Raw genomic sequence first — 15,995 nt, 5'->3', positions numbered from 1 at the left:
TTAGAGAGATTAAATACTTCCTTGAGGTCATATGCGTAAGTGACGGTACCAGGATTTGAACCCAGTCTGATTCCAGAGTCTGTGCCTGCATTGTCCAATACGGCAGCCTCTAAACATGTGTGACTATTTATTATTCATTTATTTTTGAGAGAGAGAGAATGAATGTGTGCAAGCCAGGGGAGAGGGGTAGAAGAGCAGAGGGAGAGACGGGATCTTAAGCAGGCTTCATGCTCAGCACTTGATCTCATGATCCTGAGATCACAGCCTGAGTGGAAATCAAGAGTTGGCTGCTTAACCGCCTGAGCCACCCAGTCGCCCCCATGTGTGACTACTTAGATTTATATGGAAATTACTTGAAATCAAACAATTTAAAATTCAATTTCTGAGTGGCACTCACCTTGTTTGGAGTGCTCCGTGGCCACATGTGGCTGGTGGCTCCTCCTGGCCACTGCAGACAGAGAACATGCCCATCATCACACAAATCTCTATTGGACAGCAGGGCTGCAGACTCTTAGTCACTGTGCTCTCAGGACCTATGATGACCTTTCTAGAGCTCCATAGTCATAGGATGCTCAGTCAAAGGCCTCCTCACATTTGTTCCTAGGAATACTGTGAGCGGAAATTTGGGGTCAAGATTCCCAAAGGTTGTGGCCCTAGTGGCTCCAGCCCCATCCCTGTGCCAAGTGAGGTGCCTAAAAATGCACAGGTCAGAGGGAAACCTCTTCTTGGGCAGCCTTGGGTGTGTTTCTGCCAGGTAAAATTTGCTTTTGGAGAAAGAGGCATTGCTAAATAGCTTGCCAGTCTCCTTTCTCTGCAGAGCTGTCTACACAATGACGTTTGGGGCACAATGTTCTCCAACAGGTTCAGAGGTAAGGAACAGCTTTCCAGAATCCTACAAATGCCACCCTCTGGTGCTACTGTTGTCCTTAGTACTTTGGATGAAGCCAGAAGGCTTTCTTTTATGAGCTTTGTCTACATCCTGAATCCTTCCACCTTTCAGACCTCCACTGATGTAGCCACTGTGACCCAAATGATCTTAAGACCTGGCCATTAGTGAATGCTTTAGCAGGATCTCATGTGTGTCCCCTTCCCTCCCACATAGCTCCTCTCTAGCAAGAAGATGCATTAGCAGAGCGCTCTGCGATTTGGGAGTTACATGTATCTCATTCCATTATCACCACACCCCAGGAAATAAGTAGAAGTTACTTTACTGTCTCTATTTTAGAAATTATGATGCTCACACCAAGACTTGAAAGGGCAAGGTGACTCGTTCAGTGTTCCATGTCAGTAGTGGGGAGAAAGAGTCAACCCTTATTTTCCTGACCTGGGATCTAATGCTCTTGCTGCCCTGATCCATTTCTAGGACAAAGTGATAGGTAGATAAGCAGGCAGAGGACACTAGCTAGCATAACTGGTGTTGTCAGGAGAATTGCTAACAGTTGTTCATAGGTAATCCCTTGTGAGCCTCGTTCTGGAATGTGCTGCACAGAAATGCCCATGTGCCCTTAGAGCCTGTTATTCTGGACAAGGACTGATGCCATATCTCAAATTGCAGAATGAAGATTTCCTGCCATGATTAGCACTAGCACATCTTCCTAAAATACTGGGTTTTGAATTGAAATTTTGAACTAAAGGCCCTCCCCCACCCCTTGAGCTGAACATCCCACTAGGGTTAAGGGCCGTCTGAGTTTCAGAGCCAGGTCCTCATTCTTAATTTATGGCAAGCTCTTTAGTGAATCCCAGGAAGGCTAAAATATTTACTTCAACTTTAAAGAAACCTGGATGAAAAAGGGACATGACCTTATGAGTTATATCATTTTCTCTTTTCTCCACACCAAGCCAAGAGACCAATTAGATTTTCAGTATAGGGTTTAGCATTTATCTTTTCAGGCATGGGTGGGTTTGTGAAACCAAGATGAGCTATTCTGGAAGCTGAGCTTCCCGCTGCTGGCTCTGATTCTTTCAGAACATATGCTGCCCCGCTACCCACGTAGAGAAATGTCTGGCATTCATTATGTTTGTGTGTTTCCCAGAGTTTGATTGCAAACACTATGAAGCCTCTTTTTGACTGTTGTTGATTTGTACAATTTTTGATTAAGCGACTGCCACATATTCTATTTAATCTTTATCTGGGGTGGGGGCTCTCAGGGTTATTTTTTTCTCTCTCTAAGCTCTTATTGAAGTATATATAAAGAAATCTACACAAAATATAAGTATACAACTCAATAAATTGAACTCAATAAATTGAATACGCATGTAACTACCACCCTGGTCGAGGGGAGAACATTACCAACAGCAGGGCTTTCTCCCGGCAAAGCCTTGGGCACCAATTATCATATGTACTACAACCACATTAATGAGCACTTTACTAAATATGGAGTTTGCTGAAATCTGGATATGAATTTATAGCCTATTTAGTTTTTCTTTTGAATATCTGAATTTCCATGTGTTTAGTTTTCTTAAAGTAATGCTTGCCATCTACTTGATTAGCTGCAAATGTTTGCAGGGGTCATATGTCATCTAAAACTTTTTAGATGAACTTCAGCAAAGTTTTTGTTGGTGGTTGATGGAATCTGCTAATTACAAATATGTCTTTTTTTCTGTTAAAGCAACTGGTGTGGTCACTTCTTTCAGATATTTTTTTTCTGTATTTAAATTCAATTTGCCAGTATATAGTATAACACCCAGTGCTCATCACATCATATGTGCCCTCCTTAATCAGAGACTGTTTTATAGTACAAGATCATATTTTTATATTCTGGGATTCGGATTATTCACTTATTTTCCTGGCTTTGTTTACTGGTTCAGTTCCCTCTATAAAACCTTAAAATAAATGTCGCTTCTAAATCTCACAATCAGAAATTCCACAAGTGCTTTTGCTCAAAAGCTATCTTTACTACTCCAGATTCTTCTCTGTGCAAATGGGATGTAGAAGCACAGAGATTATGTTGATACATCCAAGGATATAGACTTACTCTGTGTGAACACATGGGTTTTAGATACAACATTGACCAAAGTGCCCCTTAACTTTCAGCCAATTTATCATGAAAGTGGCACAAATCACTCAGTGTGACATAGAGCCTTATAAAGATGGAGATTCACTGAGCCATGACCTATTTCAATTCCTTCTCCATCTCAGAGCCAGGGAAAGACTTCCCTGTCATTGAACTTGGCACTCATAGCCAAAGAACTCTTGACCCATGAAGACATTTGATGTTGTGTCTAGGAATTCTGTCCCCAACCTAAAATATCATATAACTGACACAATGAGGGCTAGTGGAGGAGAGAGCCAAGAATAATTATTTGTTTCAGGAACGTTGAGAGGGAAAAACAGGGAACAACTTAATAAATGTTGGAGTATGATTACGTTCAAAGATTTCTCTTAGCAAGAACTATAATATTGCCTCACAGAATCAGCCAGAAAACAAAGGATTTAATGTGCCATGCCAAAAACAAAACCCTAACCCACAGTCCCTTGACTCTCCTCAGGAATAAATGTATGGGCAAGCTGGTCCTTGTTTCTCTCATTTCTGTAAGACCAAATGCCATCATCAGAATTTAAAGTACAGGGAGAGTGATTTCAGAGGAAACAGGAAGATATAAGAAATGGACTGAATTCCCCAGCCTAGAGTTAGACAAGCAGAGCTCAGAACCTGAGACTAGTGAACTGGCTGTCCTTACTTGATTCTCTTTTCACTGACCTTGGCAGGAAATGAGGTCCTCTGGGTTGTAAGGATATATGAGGATACCAGCACTCTTGCTGGGCTGGGCCTCTCAGAGGTTCTGCTGGGCTGGGAACCATTCCCACTGGGCCATTACGGAGCATGTGCTCTGGGGCTAACGTCTCCAGACTCACAGCAGATTGTTCAAGAGTTTTAAATTTTCTCTTAACCTCCTAAAGACATCAGTCTCCTTCCCTGCTTCCTCAGTGGGGTAATTCATGGGCCTGATTTGGGCTTGATCTCAAACCTCTTTGTTTCCTTTAAGGAGATGGGAAGTAAAATCTGTTTTATAAAAAAAAAAGGCGGTGGGGGAAGCATTAAAAAAATAGCTTTTTCTATGCATAAAGACTTAGTATCGGAGTATATTGGCATTGCCCTTTTTGTGCCCTTAGAATGTAAAAATCCTTAAAGTACTCTTGTTTCTCCAGAATAAATAAATCTCTATCTTTCCCTTTGCAGAGAAAGGAGAACTCTTTGTACCTTCTCCCAGTTACTTTGATGTTGTCTACCTGAACCCGGACAGGCAGGCTGTGGTTCCTTGTCGGGTGACTGTCCTGTCAGCCAAAGTCACCCTCCACAGGGAGTTCCCAGCCAAGGAAATCCCAGTCAATGGGACAGACATTGTTTATGATGTGAAGAGAGGCTTCGTGTATCTGCAACCTCGTTCCGACCACCAGGGGGTGCTCTACTGCAAGGCGGAGGCTGGGGGCAAGTCTCAGATCTCAGTCAAGTACCAGCTGCTCTACGTGGAAGGTGAGCCTGCTCCTACCAGTACGTAGACTTTAGTCTCTTCCGGCTGGTCAGTATCATGTACTGCTGTTCCCAACTGTGGATGGAAATTAGGAGGCACAGAATGCTGTTCTTAAAGGCTCCTCTGCTCTACCGCCATTTCTAGAATTGCCTGTGACCTGACCCAACATGCCTCGACTCCCTTCATCCACTATTCACTCTGGTGCTACCTCTGTGTGATGGATCAGCAATTCTCCAGTATTTCCAACCTCTTAGAACATCCTCTCTGATGAGAGCATCCTCTTTGTTGTAACCAAAATCCATGGTCTCCTAAGGGCACCATCCCTCCCCAACTCAAGGTCAAGTTTTTCTTGTGCCCATTCTCACTTCCTCACCCTCGCCCTCCCATCCTCTGTTAGGAACCTCTGCTACTCTGAGTCTCATGGCTTCACCACCTTTCTCTTCTCCTTTCCAGTCACTGCCTTTGTTCGCTTGTTGTCCTCCTTGTCACTTCACTTTCTGGGTGATGTCAACATCCACTTGGAGTTCATCGCGCCTGCTTCACTGACCACTTCATCCCTTCCACCTCGGGAACCCCTCCTTCAGCTGCAACTTCAGCCTGTCCTCAGCCACAGCTGCTCTAACTGGATAGTCACTCGCTGAGTCAGACGTCCAGTTCACACACGGCCTCATGCCTGCTCAGATCGTTGCTCAGTCATCAGTGACTCTGCTGGGCCTGTCCTCACCTCTACCCTCCTCCCCACATTTCCCAGTGCCCTCCTGCCCTTCCTGCCCTTCCAGCTTGGGGTGCAGGCCTTGACATTGCTATGCTTTCTGTCAGTGCCCTCAATTCCTTGCCCATCTGTTGTCCTCCCACTGTCCATGGAAATACCACCCTGAAGAACATGATTCTAGCCTTTCCCGTGCTAAGAGCTACTGGCAAATGCTATGGATGGGTAAGTTCAGTCTCTTCCAGTTGGCCTCATTTCCCACTTCTTGACACAACTTAAGTATGCTCAAATCTCTCTGGTAAAAATGGAACTATTTTTTGAGTGATTATAGTGAGTTTTGACTCAGTGAGTTCATTCATATATGAAATACATCTTTCTCCTCTTCTTCAACTCTGCCATATTGAAACCCACTTTCCTAAGGGACGTGGGTCCCTTAATGATCTCAGTCCAATTCAACATTCAACAGGCACTTTGATTAGTAAGACAGTCTCATTCCAGTTTCTAACACTGTTCATTTAAAATCTTTAACCCTACATTTGACATGAAGTCTGCTTCTGCTCTGTTCACCTGCATGCAGGCAGTACTGGTGACTCCAGCATCTCGGAGTCGGTGCAGGGTGGGGGGGTTGTAGTGGTGGAGGGGGTAGAAGGAGAGAGGCTGCAGTCCAGAGGCAGTTGTCTCTTGGTAGTATTTACTGACCTGGCTTATCCTTGAACCCAATGGGACAGATGGTGGCTCCAATATCTTGCCATGGATAAGGAATTCACCCCTAAGCAGCCCCTGTCGTGCATATGCCTTTGTCGGATTCAACCCCATTCTCCTTTTGGGTCCTCTGCTGAAGGCCCTGCTGTTCACATGTACTCTTTGCTCCATGGTGTGGTGTCGTCTCAGAAAGTATATAGCCCCTGACGTCTCTATGTCCTTCTGTTCCCCTAACTCTGGAACATGTCAGAATGAGAAACTTACAGCAGAGACACAATCTAGGTCCCCTGTCCCTGCCCTGGTGGCACAGGGGCAGCCAGCAAAGAGTTTCCTACTGCAGGATAACATGTTGCCCCCTTAACAACTGATTTTTTGGGGGTTCCCTCTCCTGACTTCCAGGGCAGAAAGCACCCCCTGCCCATAGCCCCTGTAGGTGAGTTGAAGAAATGGTTCCTTTTCATGTACTTTTCCCCCAAGAACTCTTCTTTGACCAAGGTGGGTGGTCTGTGTGTGCAATCCTGCTGCTTGAGCAGCCCTGAAGAGGCATGAGTGGTCCCAAGAACAAATGGTTCTCCAAAATGAGAATTTGGACTCTTTATTGATTTAGCAGGCAATGGCCCCCAACGTGCCACCACCAAGTAAGTCTACACCCTCCTTGACCATCGTCAGCCATCCACTAAGGTCTTCTCTTTATCCCATCACAGCCAAATGCCCTGAGAGGGTGCTCCCCATTCTCCATGTTTCCTTCCCTCCTACACTCTCCTCATCTCTCAACCCTGTGTCCCACCAAAGCAGCTCTTGCTCAGGGCCTTGGAACTCACAGGCTATTAAATCCAGTAGATAAGTGTCCGTCTTCATCCTATTAGATTACACGACACCTATGTGAAATGCCTCTTCCCTGGCTTCAAGTTTTCCTTTCCCCTGACTTTTCACATTCTCATTTGTCAGCGTTTTGCTTCTCCCCAGCTTGTGAATGTTGGAGGTCCACGAGACACTCTTCTTCCTCATGCCTATTCTCCTCCTGGCCAGCCTCGGCCATACCCACACTCTGCTTCATGTCTGCTCATCGGTAGCTCCCGAGTGTGTGTGGCCCAGCTCTGGGAGTGCCAGCTTCTGGTGTCCAACCCCCCATCTGGTATCTGCACTTGGTTGCTTCATGGGCCCTGCCTCAAACTGAGTCTTCCTCCAGGACCTGGCTCTTCAGTTTTCCCAGATATAGCAATAGCACTAGTCACCCATGTGCTGGCCCAAGACTGGGAGTCACCCTGACAGTCCTGTCTCCTCCCTCCCAGTCCTTTTCACTTCTTCCATCAAATCCTTTTCACATCTTACTTTTCATGCCCTATTTCTCCCCATCCTTACTGCAAAAAAAGTTCAAACTGTCATCATCTGCTCCTGGGACTGTATTAGTTGTATTAACTATCTTTTCAATTGATTTCCCCATTTCTCTCTGTCCTCCGCATTGTACCTGATTAGAATTAAAATTAAAGCCATTTAGTAGGTTCCTGCTTTTCTCAGGCCTCTAGTCAGAATCTTGCTTGTGGACTCAAGTGCTTGCTGGACCAGCCTCTGCGCTCCTCCTCCTCCCTGCCCTGCAGCCCACCTGGCTTTCATCCTCACCTTGGAGGCTCTGCATGCTGTGATTCCCAGGCTGTGGCTGCCTCCTACCTTCTCCCTCTGTTAGGGAGACCTGTTAGGCTCACCCTTCAGGTTTTAGTCCAAACACTGCTCTCCCAATCATGGAGGCCTTCCTTGCTTTTCAGACTGCTCTGAACTTCTAGAACATACTGGGCTTCTCCATATTCATAATACAGCTCAAGTTTTACATTTACTGCACAATTACTTGCTCAGTGTCTGCCTTCCCCAAACCACGACTAGAGGCTCCCAAGGGCTCAGAGACCACGTCTATGTTGTTTACTGCTACAGTCCCAGCTCCTAATCCATTGCCTTGCTCGAGGCTGCCATCAAAATGTCCTGGGGGAACGAACCCCTAGTGAAGAAACGTTTCTGCAGTGCTGTGAAGTAAAGGTACTATGAACAGATTTAGTATTCGTGCCCTTCCTGCAAACGTTTTTCCTCAGATTCAGACATTCTCCTCTTCCTTCTGAGGATGGGCAGCCCCACACTGGTCTGTTTTTCACCCCTTCAGCTGCCCTCCTCCCAGCCTGCCCCTTCCTGACAGTCTGCTTGCTCTTTCCCCCACACTGTCTTCTCATGTTTCTTATTTCTCTTATTGCCAGAACTGTCAGCCTCCTCTCCTAGTGTAAATATAATGGCGGGGCCCAGGAGTCCTGGATGAGTACCCCATCCTGGACCATCAAGGTAGAGAGGTGGCATCCAAGGAAACCAGAAGTGGTGGGATAGCCTAGGCCTGAAGCTGGCTGGGAAAGCTGGAAGGCAGGCAGAAATGTTACAGTTCCTTTCAAAGAACTGAGCAGGTCTCAAGATTTTTTTCCATTAGAGACAAACTCATGGATTCCATCTCACTTTCCCTGTCTCCTTTCTTTCAGTTCCCAGAGGCCCTCCATCAACAACCATCTTGGCATCCTCAAACAAAGTGAGAAGTGGGGATGACCTCAGTGTTCTCTGCACTGTCCTAGGGGAACCTGACGTTGAGGTGGAATTCAGGTGGATCTATCCAGGACAGAAGGTAAGGGTGGGCTCTTTCCATTCACAGTTTTGTCCCCCATCCTCACCCCTAAGTGAAGAGATAGGAACTTAAGAAGTGTGAGAAATGTGTGAAACTATGGTAGAAGTGCAGGCTTATTGGTTTTCTAAGAGATTTCAGTATATTTAAAAGTATCTTTTTTTTTTTTTTTTTTAAAGGACAGGGAAAAAGTGGATTCCATTAGGCACTTCAGCATACTCTCTCTATAGGTTTTCTTCATAACCTTTAAGCAAGGATGGGGCCTCCCTCTTTCCCCACCCCCAATGCTGGGTCGATTGGAGGCCAATTAGTTTCCAGCAGAGTGCTCTCCCCATACAAACTGTGCCCTGTGGTGAGGACATCCACCAAGTGGGCATATAAGCCTAGGCCATGGCAAAAAGGTGCTATGAGGCCAGAGATAATTTTAAAATAGACTTTCCAAAGAGCAATAACTACCCATTTAGCCTCTGTGCCTGTTTTGCTCACTAAAATAAACAGCTTTGCTACCAACATGGAATAATTTCTTCATTGCCAGAAGAGATTTGGCCTCCCAAGACAGACTCAGTAGCCAATATACTTCTGGCTTATGGGCTATGATTGGTGGAAAATAACTCTCCCCAGAGAAAAGTAGTTTCCTGGTAAAGGAAGTGTTGCCACACTTCAAAGACATCAATGATGCTCAACAGATTTTTTTTTTTTAATGAGCAGAAAGGGTATTTATTAACATTGGTAATATTACAGTTATGTTAAACTAAACCAGAACACACTACATTCTTATTACCAAAGTTGGATGAAGCATCTTAAAAGTGACCATCTTACTTTCTAGAAATAGGGAGTTATGTCATCGAGGGCATCATGTTACCTATCCTCGGTACAACTTTTCTCCCCACTGGAGCCCTTTGGCATATTTGACTAATTCTACTTCTCCCTCCCTCAAATCTGAATAGTTAGGAGCTCTTATTCATTCACATTTGGCTTTAAATTCTGAGACTAAGAACTATTGAGTGAGCAATGTAAAGAAGAGAGCAGTGGAAACTTTTTCCAATTTTTTTTTTGCCTAATACCAGTTCCACATTCTTGGGGTTCCAAAAGAATAAATTTTGTATTAAGTAGCCATTTACTGAAGAGCAGAAAGAACGTGCCAAACAGTATAATGTTTATACAGCATAAAAGCTCCCGTGTGCTACACATACCAAATAGTCTAAGTACGTATTTTACACTTTGAAAAGAACACCCAACGGTGTTGGGTGAATGGGAGCTGTTTATAGCAGCTTGTTGCTTGTGCTTCAGCGCATGGGGGTGTCATTCAACAGGATGAAAGGCCTGTGACAATTCAAGACACTTGGCGGCTGATCCATAGAGGCCTGGGGCACACCACAAGAATCTCCCAGAGCGTCATGACAATCGAAGATTTGGAGACCACTGATGTAGGATACTATATTTGCACTGCTCAGAATCTCCAAGGGGAGACTACAGTTGCCACCACTGTTGAGTTTTCCTGACTTGGAAAATGAAGTATAATGAATTGATGGAAAGTTCATTCGTATATACATGACCCGCTTTGGGGTTCTTTCGACTCATGCTTTGCCAGAGGCTGATGTCAAGTGCCAAACCCCACCCCCGGCCCTGTGAGTCAGACCCAGACATCCAAACTAAAAGGAAGTCACTCGGTCTAATAATAGAAGTGTTAACTCCTCTGACAGAAAGCATGTATTCTGATTGCTTACCTATGTACATGCATTTTCTACTTTTTTATAATAAAAAAGCATTGATAAAATTAAAACTCTATTAAATGAGCAAGTTTTTATAAAAAATATAAAATGAGCCAAGTATTTGTTTAGGAAGTACACCCAGAAGGACTTGTTGGCAGCATGCCTGGGTCAATACTTAAGATACTATTTGATAACACAACCATAATACATGAGGATCTAAAAATGGAACAGTACATGGTTCAACTATGTATCATATTGCATATAAAGTTATCAAAAAAAAATGACGTTAATTTGCTTTTTTCAGCTGCTGCACTCCAAAGTACTAGCTCTAGATGGGTCATTCTAGAGTATGTGTTTTGAAAGATTTTCAGTACAAGATAGATTTCTAGATCAAGGAGGATTCAACCTCATTTAGGCTTTTTTACCATCTTCAAAAATATTTAGAGCTTAGCTCTTCCCATTTTCTTACCTTATACAGCAAAATTGTTAAGATCAGTCAAAATTTCTCCAATACACACAGCTTAGAATTCAAAGAAACTTACCTGTAAGTCTGGCTCTCAGAGCCAGATTTCAGCCTGTGACCAATTTGGTCATTGCATTGGAAGCTCCTGGGAAACAAATGGTCACCTGGGTCTTGAGAAGGGTGAAAAATTGGGTTCTTTGGAGGGTGGAGTAGGTCAGAGGTTGCGGTTCTTATATTGAATATTCCAGCATTATTTATTTGATCAAAGTAAAATACATTTTCCATCACTACAAACTGAGCACAACTAGTTTACACATCCATATTTTTATGACGTGCCAACATTTTGCATCCTACGTGAAAAACATTTGGTTTGGAAAAAAATCTTAAAGTTCTCAGTCTCGTTTCCTATCTACTCTCCTGTTGTCTCCCATTTTCTGAAGACATTTTGTACTAATTGTGTGAGATTGATTTCCCCAGACACCTAAACAGTATGGAGGACAGCAAGGAACAGCACAAGATTTCCCATGTGTAGGAGATGGCAAACCCAACTTTGGCTAATGGCATTGAAAACAACCCAGAAGGGCAGGCAGAGAGATATTCCAGGAGGCGGCAGTGAACCCAGATTCCCATTTATCAGAAGCAAACATAGAAGGTTATATACATAAGAAGCTGTTGGAGGTTCAAGGCTTCAGACACAATCACTAATAAAACCACCATGCATCCCACCATGCACCATGAATATCAGTTCGCTATGTAGTGTGTGTGTGTAAATGAGGACTCAAATATCCACCTCTAGTATCCCGACTGTTACTACACTATAGGGGTCACTTGTACAGCCACTGGACCTCAGCAACACAGGTTAGTAAATACTGACTTGCAGGGAGAAGGAGATAAAGCCACAATTCTTCCTTCTACTTCCCTCCAAAGTATTAGAACTGGGGGAGGTAATAAGTTCTGAAAAGAAACTGAAATATAACTCAGAGCTGTGTATACTACAGATTTTCCATTCATTGACTATTCTGCTACTCTCATGGCAGGATTCCTCAAAGGGTACATGGAAACTTAGCATTATCTTCCTCTGCCACCCCCCAATTTTTTATTTTATTTTTTAAATACTGTATCACTGCCTGAAACAGGCTGTTCCTACGCATCAGTAAGCATGGAATCCTACCATAGCTAATGACTTATTCTTCATCCTCTCTAGGGTTTCCCAAAATGTGTTCTATGAGAGCCAGGCCTTGGTTTGTTTGGAAAGTGGTTTTGGCACTTTGATGATGAGCTGGCTCTGGAAAAGCATATTCCTTGTCCCAGAGAAAAGTAGGTAGGAGGTAGAAGGTTTGCCTTTGTGGCTCTGGTGAGAGGTGGGGTGGTGGGGAAGGAGGTGTGGAGAAGAGGAAGGGGGGGGAATGAGGATGATGGGAGAGCAGATAGTTTCAATCTGTGGGCATAGATCAAAGTAAGGCAGAAGCAAATCCACTGGTGCTGCCCTTTTTCTTTATACAGATTTTTAGAAAAGTTAGGGTTCTATATTTGCTCATAGCCTGAGAAAATAGATTGTAGACTCAAGTTAGGTTCACATGGGTACGTTACAAATCTACAGAAAAAAAAATCTAAGTAGCATCAACTGACATGGTTCAACACCGAAACACTGCCAAGTTACTCCAGAAGGATACAGAACTGTGTAGACGTGGACAAGTCAAAGCCTTTCCTGTCATTACTGCTCCCCACTGTCAAGGGCTTGAGCCGATTTGGTGCTAGAGAATCTTGATCCAAGCAACTATTGCTCCTCCTTCTATGGCTTTTGCAGAAATGCGTACGCTATTATTTGATTAGTACATACCCAGATATATGCGTTTGACTTTGAGTACACAGCAAAGGAGACAGCATCAGACACACGACACTCCGGGCATCCATCTCATTCATACATCCCCAGTCAGACCAAAGTAAAAATCACAAGAAGGTGTCTGTGGTGACGAACATTATAAAGGTTATAAATCTTAACAGGCCCCTGAGAGTTTTTTCCCCTTATGCTTAGGTGAAAAAGGCAATGAACAAGACCCTCTCATTCTTTAAGTGCTTTGTGCAACGGTGTCCATGTAGATCCGTTCGGAGATCTTTGGGGAGGAGGCTCTTGGGCTGGGTGCAAGTCTTCCTGCAGCATTCCAGTCTCCTATGGAGCCTCGGGGGTGGCGACCCTCCAGTCCCAGCGTGGGCATCACACGTCCATCACTGTAGCTCTTGCTCCCATGAGCATGGTGAGGGTCAGTCCCGCAGACCTGTACAGATGCTTTCGGACAGTCTCCTGGTTTCCAGAAAGCGTCATCTGGGTGAGATGCTGGGGCTGGGGAAGGAGCCGGAGTTCCTTGGGGACTGGAAGGGGACAGCGGCAGACGTGGGGGACCGCTTGGGGCTGCACAGATCCCCATTATGCAGCTTCCACAGCAGCTCCTCGTTCTCCATGGACAGTCTCTTGTTGACTTTGGACTCCTTCTCCAGAGACTCCTGCAGAACGGCCTGCTCAGTGGACAGTTGCCTTGAAGACAAAAAAAAAAAAAAAAAAAGGGCACTTGAAAAAAATGCTTAGCATTTAAAATTTGAGCCCCCGAAACAAGCCCTTGGGAACAAAAGGGGAGCCCTGCACAGAACTGCTGGGCAAGGGGGTGTGGCTGCTGGCCACACACCAGGAACCTGAACCTGAGCCAAAGGTAAAGTACCATTGTAGGGGGGCAGGCTGGGGAGGGGGTCATGGTTGGCTGGGTGACCCTCCCACAGCCTTTCTCCATGTCTTCTGACTCTCTTATATCTGGGGCTGTTTCTTATTTGGACTTGGGATGCTCCTTCCCCAAAAGGACGCTCAGGATCAATAAGCCAGGGACCGCAGTGGCCCACACTGTGGTGGCAAATGCACTAAAAGTGTTCCCATCTAATTTTCCATGGGGCCGTGAGCACTTGTTCAACCACATGCTTCAGTCCCACTTGCAGAGGTGCATCGCTGGAGTAAGGTTGAGAGAGCAACACTTGTCGCTCAAGGAAGGGAGGAGCTCAGGAAACGCAGGACCGTTTTGTTTTTTGTTTTGTTTTTTCTTTTTTCTTTTTTACCTTGAAATTGCCATGTGCTTGTCCATCCGAGCTTTTAATTCCTCATTCTCCTGCTGGAATCGCTTCAGTTTGTCAACCAGCACGGTGTTGTTGTCCACCTTGGTGTAAACGAGAATGCCAATGTTTATAGGTTAAAAATAAAGCCACTCCCTTCAGCACATTCCTCACCCCAGAGCACTGGCAGATTTAATTAAGGTAGGTTTAGTAATAGACTGAAGTATCTGCATTCAAGAAGAATTAAAGCAGCAACACAGAGCATCTAGGGATATATTTTTATTATTTTAAGTTATTTTTTATTTTTTAAAAGATTTTATTTATTCATGAGGGACACAAAGAGACGCAGAGACATAGGCAGAGGGAGAAGCAGGCTCCCTGCAGGAAGCAGGATACAGGACTTGATCCCAGAACCCCAGGATCATGCCCTGAGCCAAAGGCAGATGCTCAACCACTGAGCCATCCCTGGAAACAGATTTTTAAAAAAATGTATGCCAGGCCACTGAGACACCCAGGGGGAATGGATTTGTTCCGGGTCACATTGTTTTAGAACCACCCCTGAGAATCGGTGCTCTGCCCTGGGCAGCACTGGGGGCTGTGCACCTCTTTCAGTTTCAAGGTGGTAAAAGGAGAACAGCATCTCGCCTGCACTACAGCTTCCTACAGTAAATTCGGGAGAAAAAAAAATTCCCATGTTCGAAGAAAATTCCTAGCAGGCCAGCAGTTAACAGTTCTTGGCAATGTCTACTGTGGCCCTCCACATGGTTTCCAGGTTCTCTGGAGCCTTTACCTTGGGGTGGCCGCACAAAGTGCTGATTCTCAAAGCTCTGTAGGGCACCAACCGGGAAGAGGGGCATCAGAGAGAGCCTCCCTCTTCGGTTCAGTGAAGAGACATTTGTTCTCCTGCTGGCCTACCCAGGCTAAGCTTTCAAGGAAAACAAATTGATCAGGGGAGAGATTAAAAGATATAATCCCAGAAGACATCTAATTGCTTAACGTGACAAAGAGGTGATTACATCCCATGACTTTCTCAAGGTAAGCTGTTATTACTTGCTTTGGTAGTGACATCACAGCTCTGACAGAATTAATTCTAATCCCTGTCTCTACAGCGTATGACTCGTCTGCTCTGATTATGACTTTTGGTTGGGAGTCCTGGTGTTCTTACCATTTCCTATGATCCAGAAAATGCTCGGGACAAGCCCGTCAGGTGGAATAAATTTCCCCCAAATGAGACAATGTAAGAAAAAAAGGGAGCCTTGGAACTCCCAGTCATCACAAAGGAATTCAAGATAAAACATGAGGTGGTGAGATTTGGAATGAGAGACTGGGCAGGGACTGGCCTGATAGTATCATCTCATCCAATTCTTCTTTTTATAGAAGAGACTAGCCCCAGTGATGCCACACAGCTGACCACTGGCAAAGCTAGTCTTCATACCAAAATTTTTGTGCTGAGAAAGCCTCCTTGCTTTCTACGAGCCTTATTTCTACAGAGGCTTAGAGTTTACAAATACAAGCATACTTCATTTTATCATATTTCACTTCCTTGTGCTTTGCAGATATTGTTTATTTTATTTATTTATTTATTTATTTGTTTGTTTGTTTGTTTACAAATCAAAGATCTGTGGCAATCTTGTGTCAAGGAAGTCTACTGGCACAATTTTTCCAATAACATTTGTTCTCTTCAAGGTCTCTGACATTTTGATAATTCTGGAAATATTTCAAACGTTTTCAGTATTATTACATTTGCTATGATGACTTGTGATTACAGTGAATACTGATTACAACTCACTGAAAGCTTAGATAGCACTTTTTATCTAAAGTATGTGCATTGAGGTTTTTTTGTTTGTTTTTACATATAAAGCTATTGTACACTTAATAGACTTTTATATGCACTGGGAAACCAAAAAGTGCATTTGCCTCACTTTATTGCAATACTGGCATTGTGGGGTCTGAAACCTAGCCCACAGTAACATTCACTGAGGTATACCTACCAACAGGTAAACCCGTGACTACTTTATCAATCAACTCATTCTTCTGCATATGTGCATGCAATGCTAATACCATGATAACCTCTTGGACATGGCAAGAAACAAAAATATTTATGGATCAACAAAAATTATAATGTCTTGGTAATTTTATAGCAGAGACTGTTCTTCATGTATATGGTATTTCAAAAAGTTTGGATGCATGAATGGC

General features: G+C 44.2%; 2 protein-coding genes across 6 annotated transcripts in view; one reads left to right on the top strand and one right to left on the bottom strand.

Moving 5' to 3' along the window:
- Nucleotides 1–10,514, top strand: part of PDGFRL (platelet derived growth factor receptor like) — a 66,281-nt gene extending 55,767 nt beyond the window's left edge. Inside the window, exons 4-6 of the mRNA XM_041753073.1 lie at nucleotides 4,182–4,475; nucleotides 8,395–8,534; nucleotides 9,845–10,514. Coding sequence (XP_041609007.1) covers nucleotides 4,182–4,475; nucleotides 8,395–8,534; nucleotides 9,845–10,033 — 623 coding nt within the window. The 3' untranslated portion in view covers nucleotides 10,034–10,514. The remainder of the gene's footprint in view (nucleotides 1–4,181; nucleotides 4,476–8,394; nucleotides 8,535–9,844) is intronic.
- A 422-nt stretch (nucleotides 10,515–10,936) lies between these two features.
- The window catches only part of MTUS1 (microtubule associated scaffold protein 1), a 168,044-nt gene continuing 162,985 nt past the window's right edge, over nucleotides 10,937–15,995 (bottom strand). For all 5 annotated transcript variants that reach the window (XM_041753070.1, XM_041753067.1, XM_041753068.1 and 2 more), the window contains 2 exons: nucleotides 13,806–13,903; nucleotides 10,937–13,239 (listed from right to left, as the gene is read on the bottom strand). In XM_041753070.1, coding sequence (XP_041609004.1) covers nucleotides 13,026–13,239; nucleotides 13,806–13,903 — 312 coding nt within the window. In that variant the 3' untranslated portion in view covers nucleotides 10,937–13,025. The remainder of the gene's footprint in view (nucleotides 13,240–13,805; nucleotides 13,904–15,995) is intronic.

The sequence above is a fragment of the Vulpes lagopus genome, chromosome 4 (assembly GCF_018345385.1).
Source record: "Vulpes lagopus strain Blue_001 chromosome 4, ASM1834538v1, whole genome shotgun sequence".
NCBI classification, from domain to species: Eukaryota; Metazoa; Chordata; class Mammalia; order Carnivora; family Canidae; genus Vulpes; species Vulpes lagopus.
Note: the sequence above shows the minus strand (reverse complement) of the source record. Positions and strands in the feature narration are given on the sequence as shown.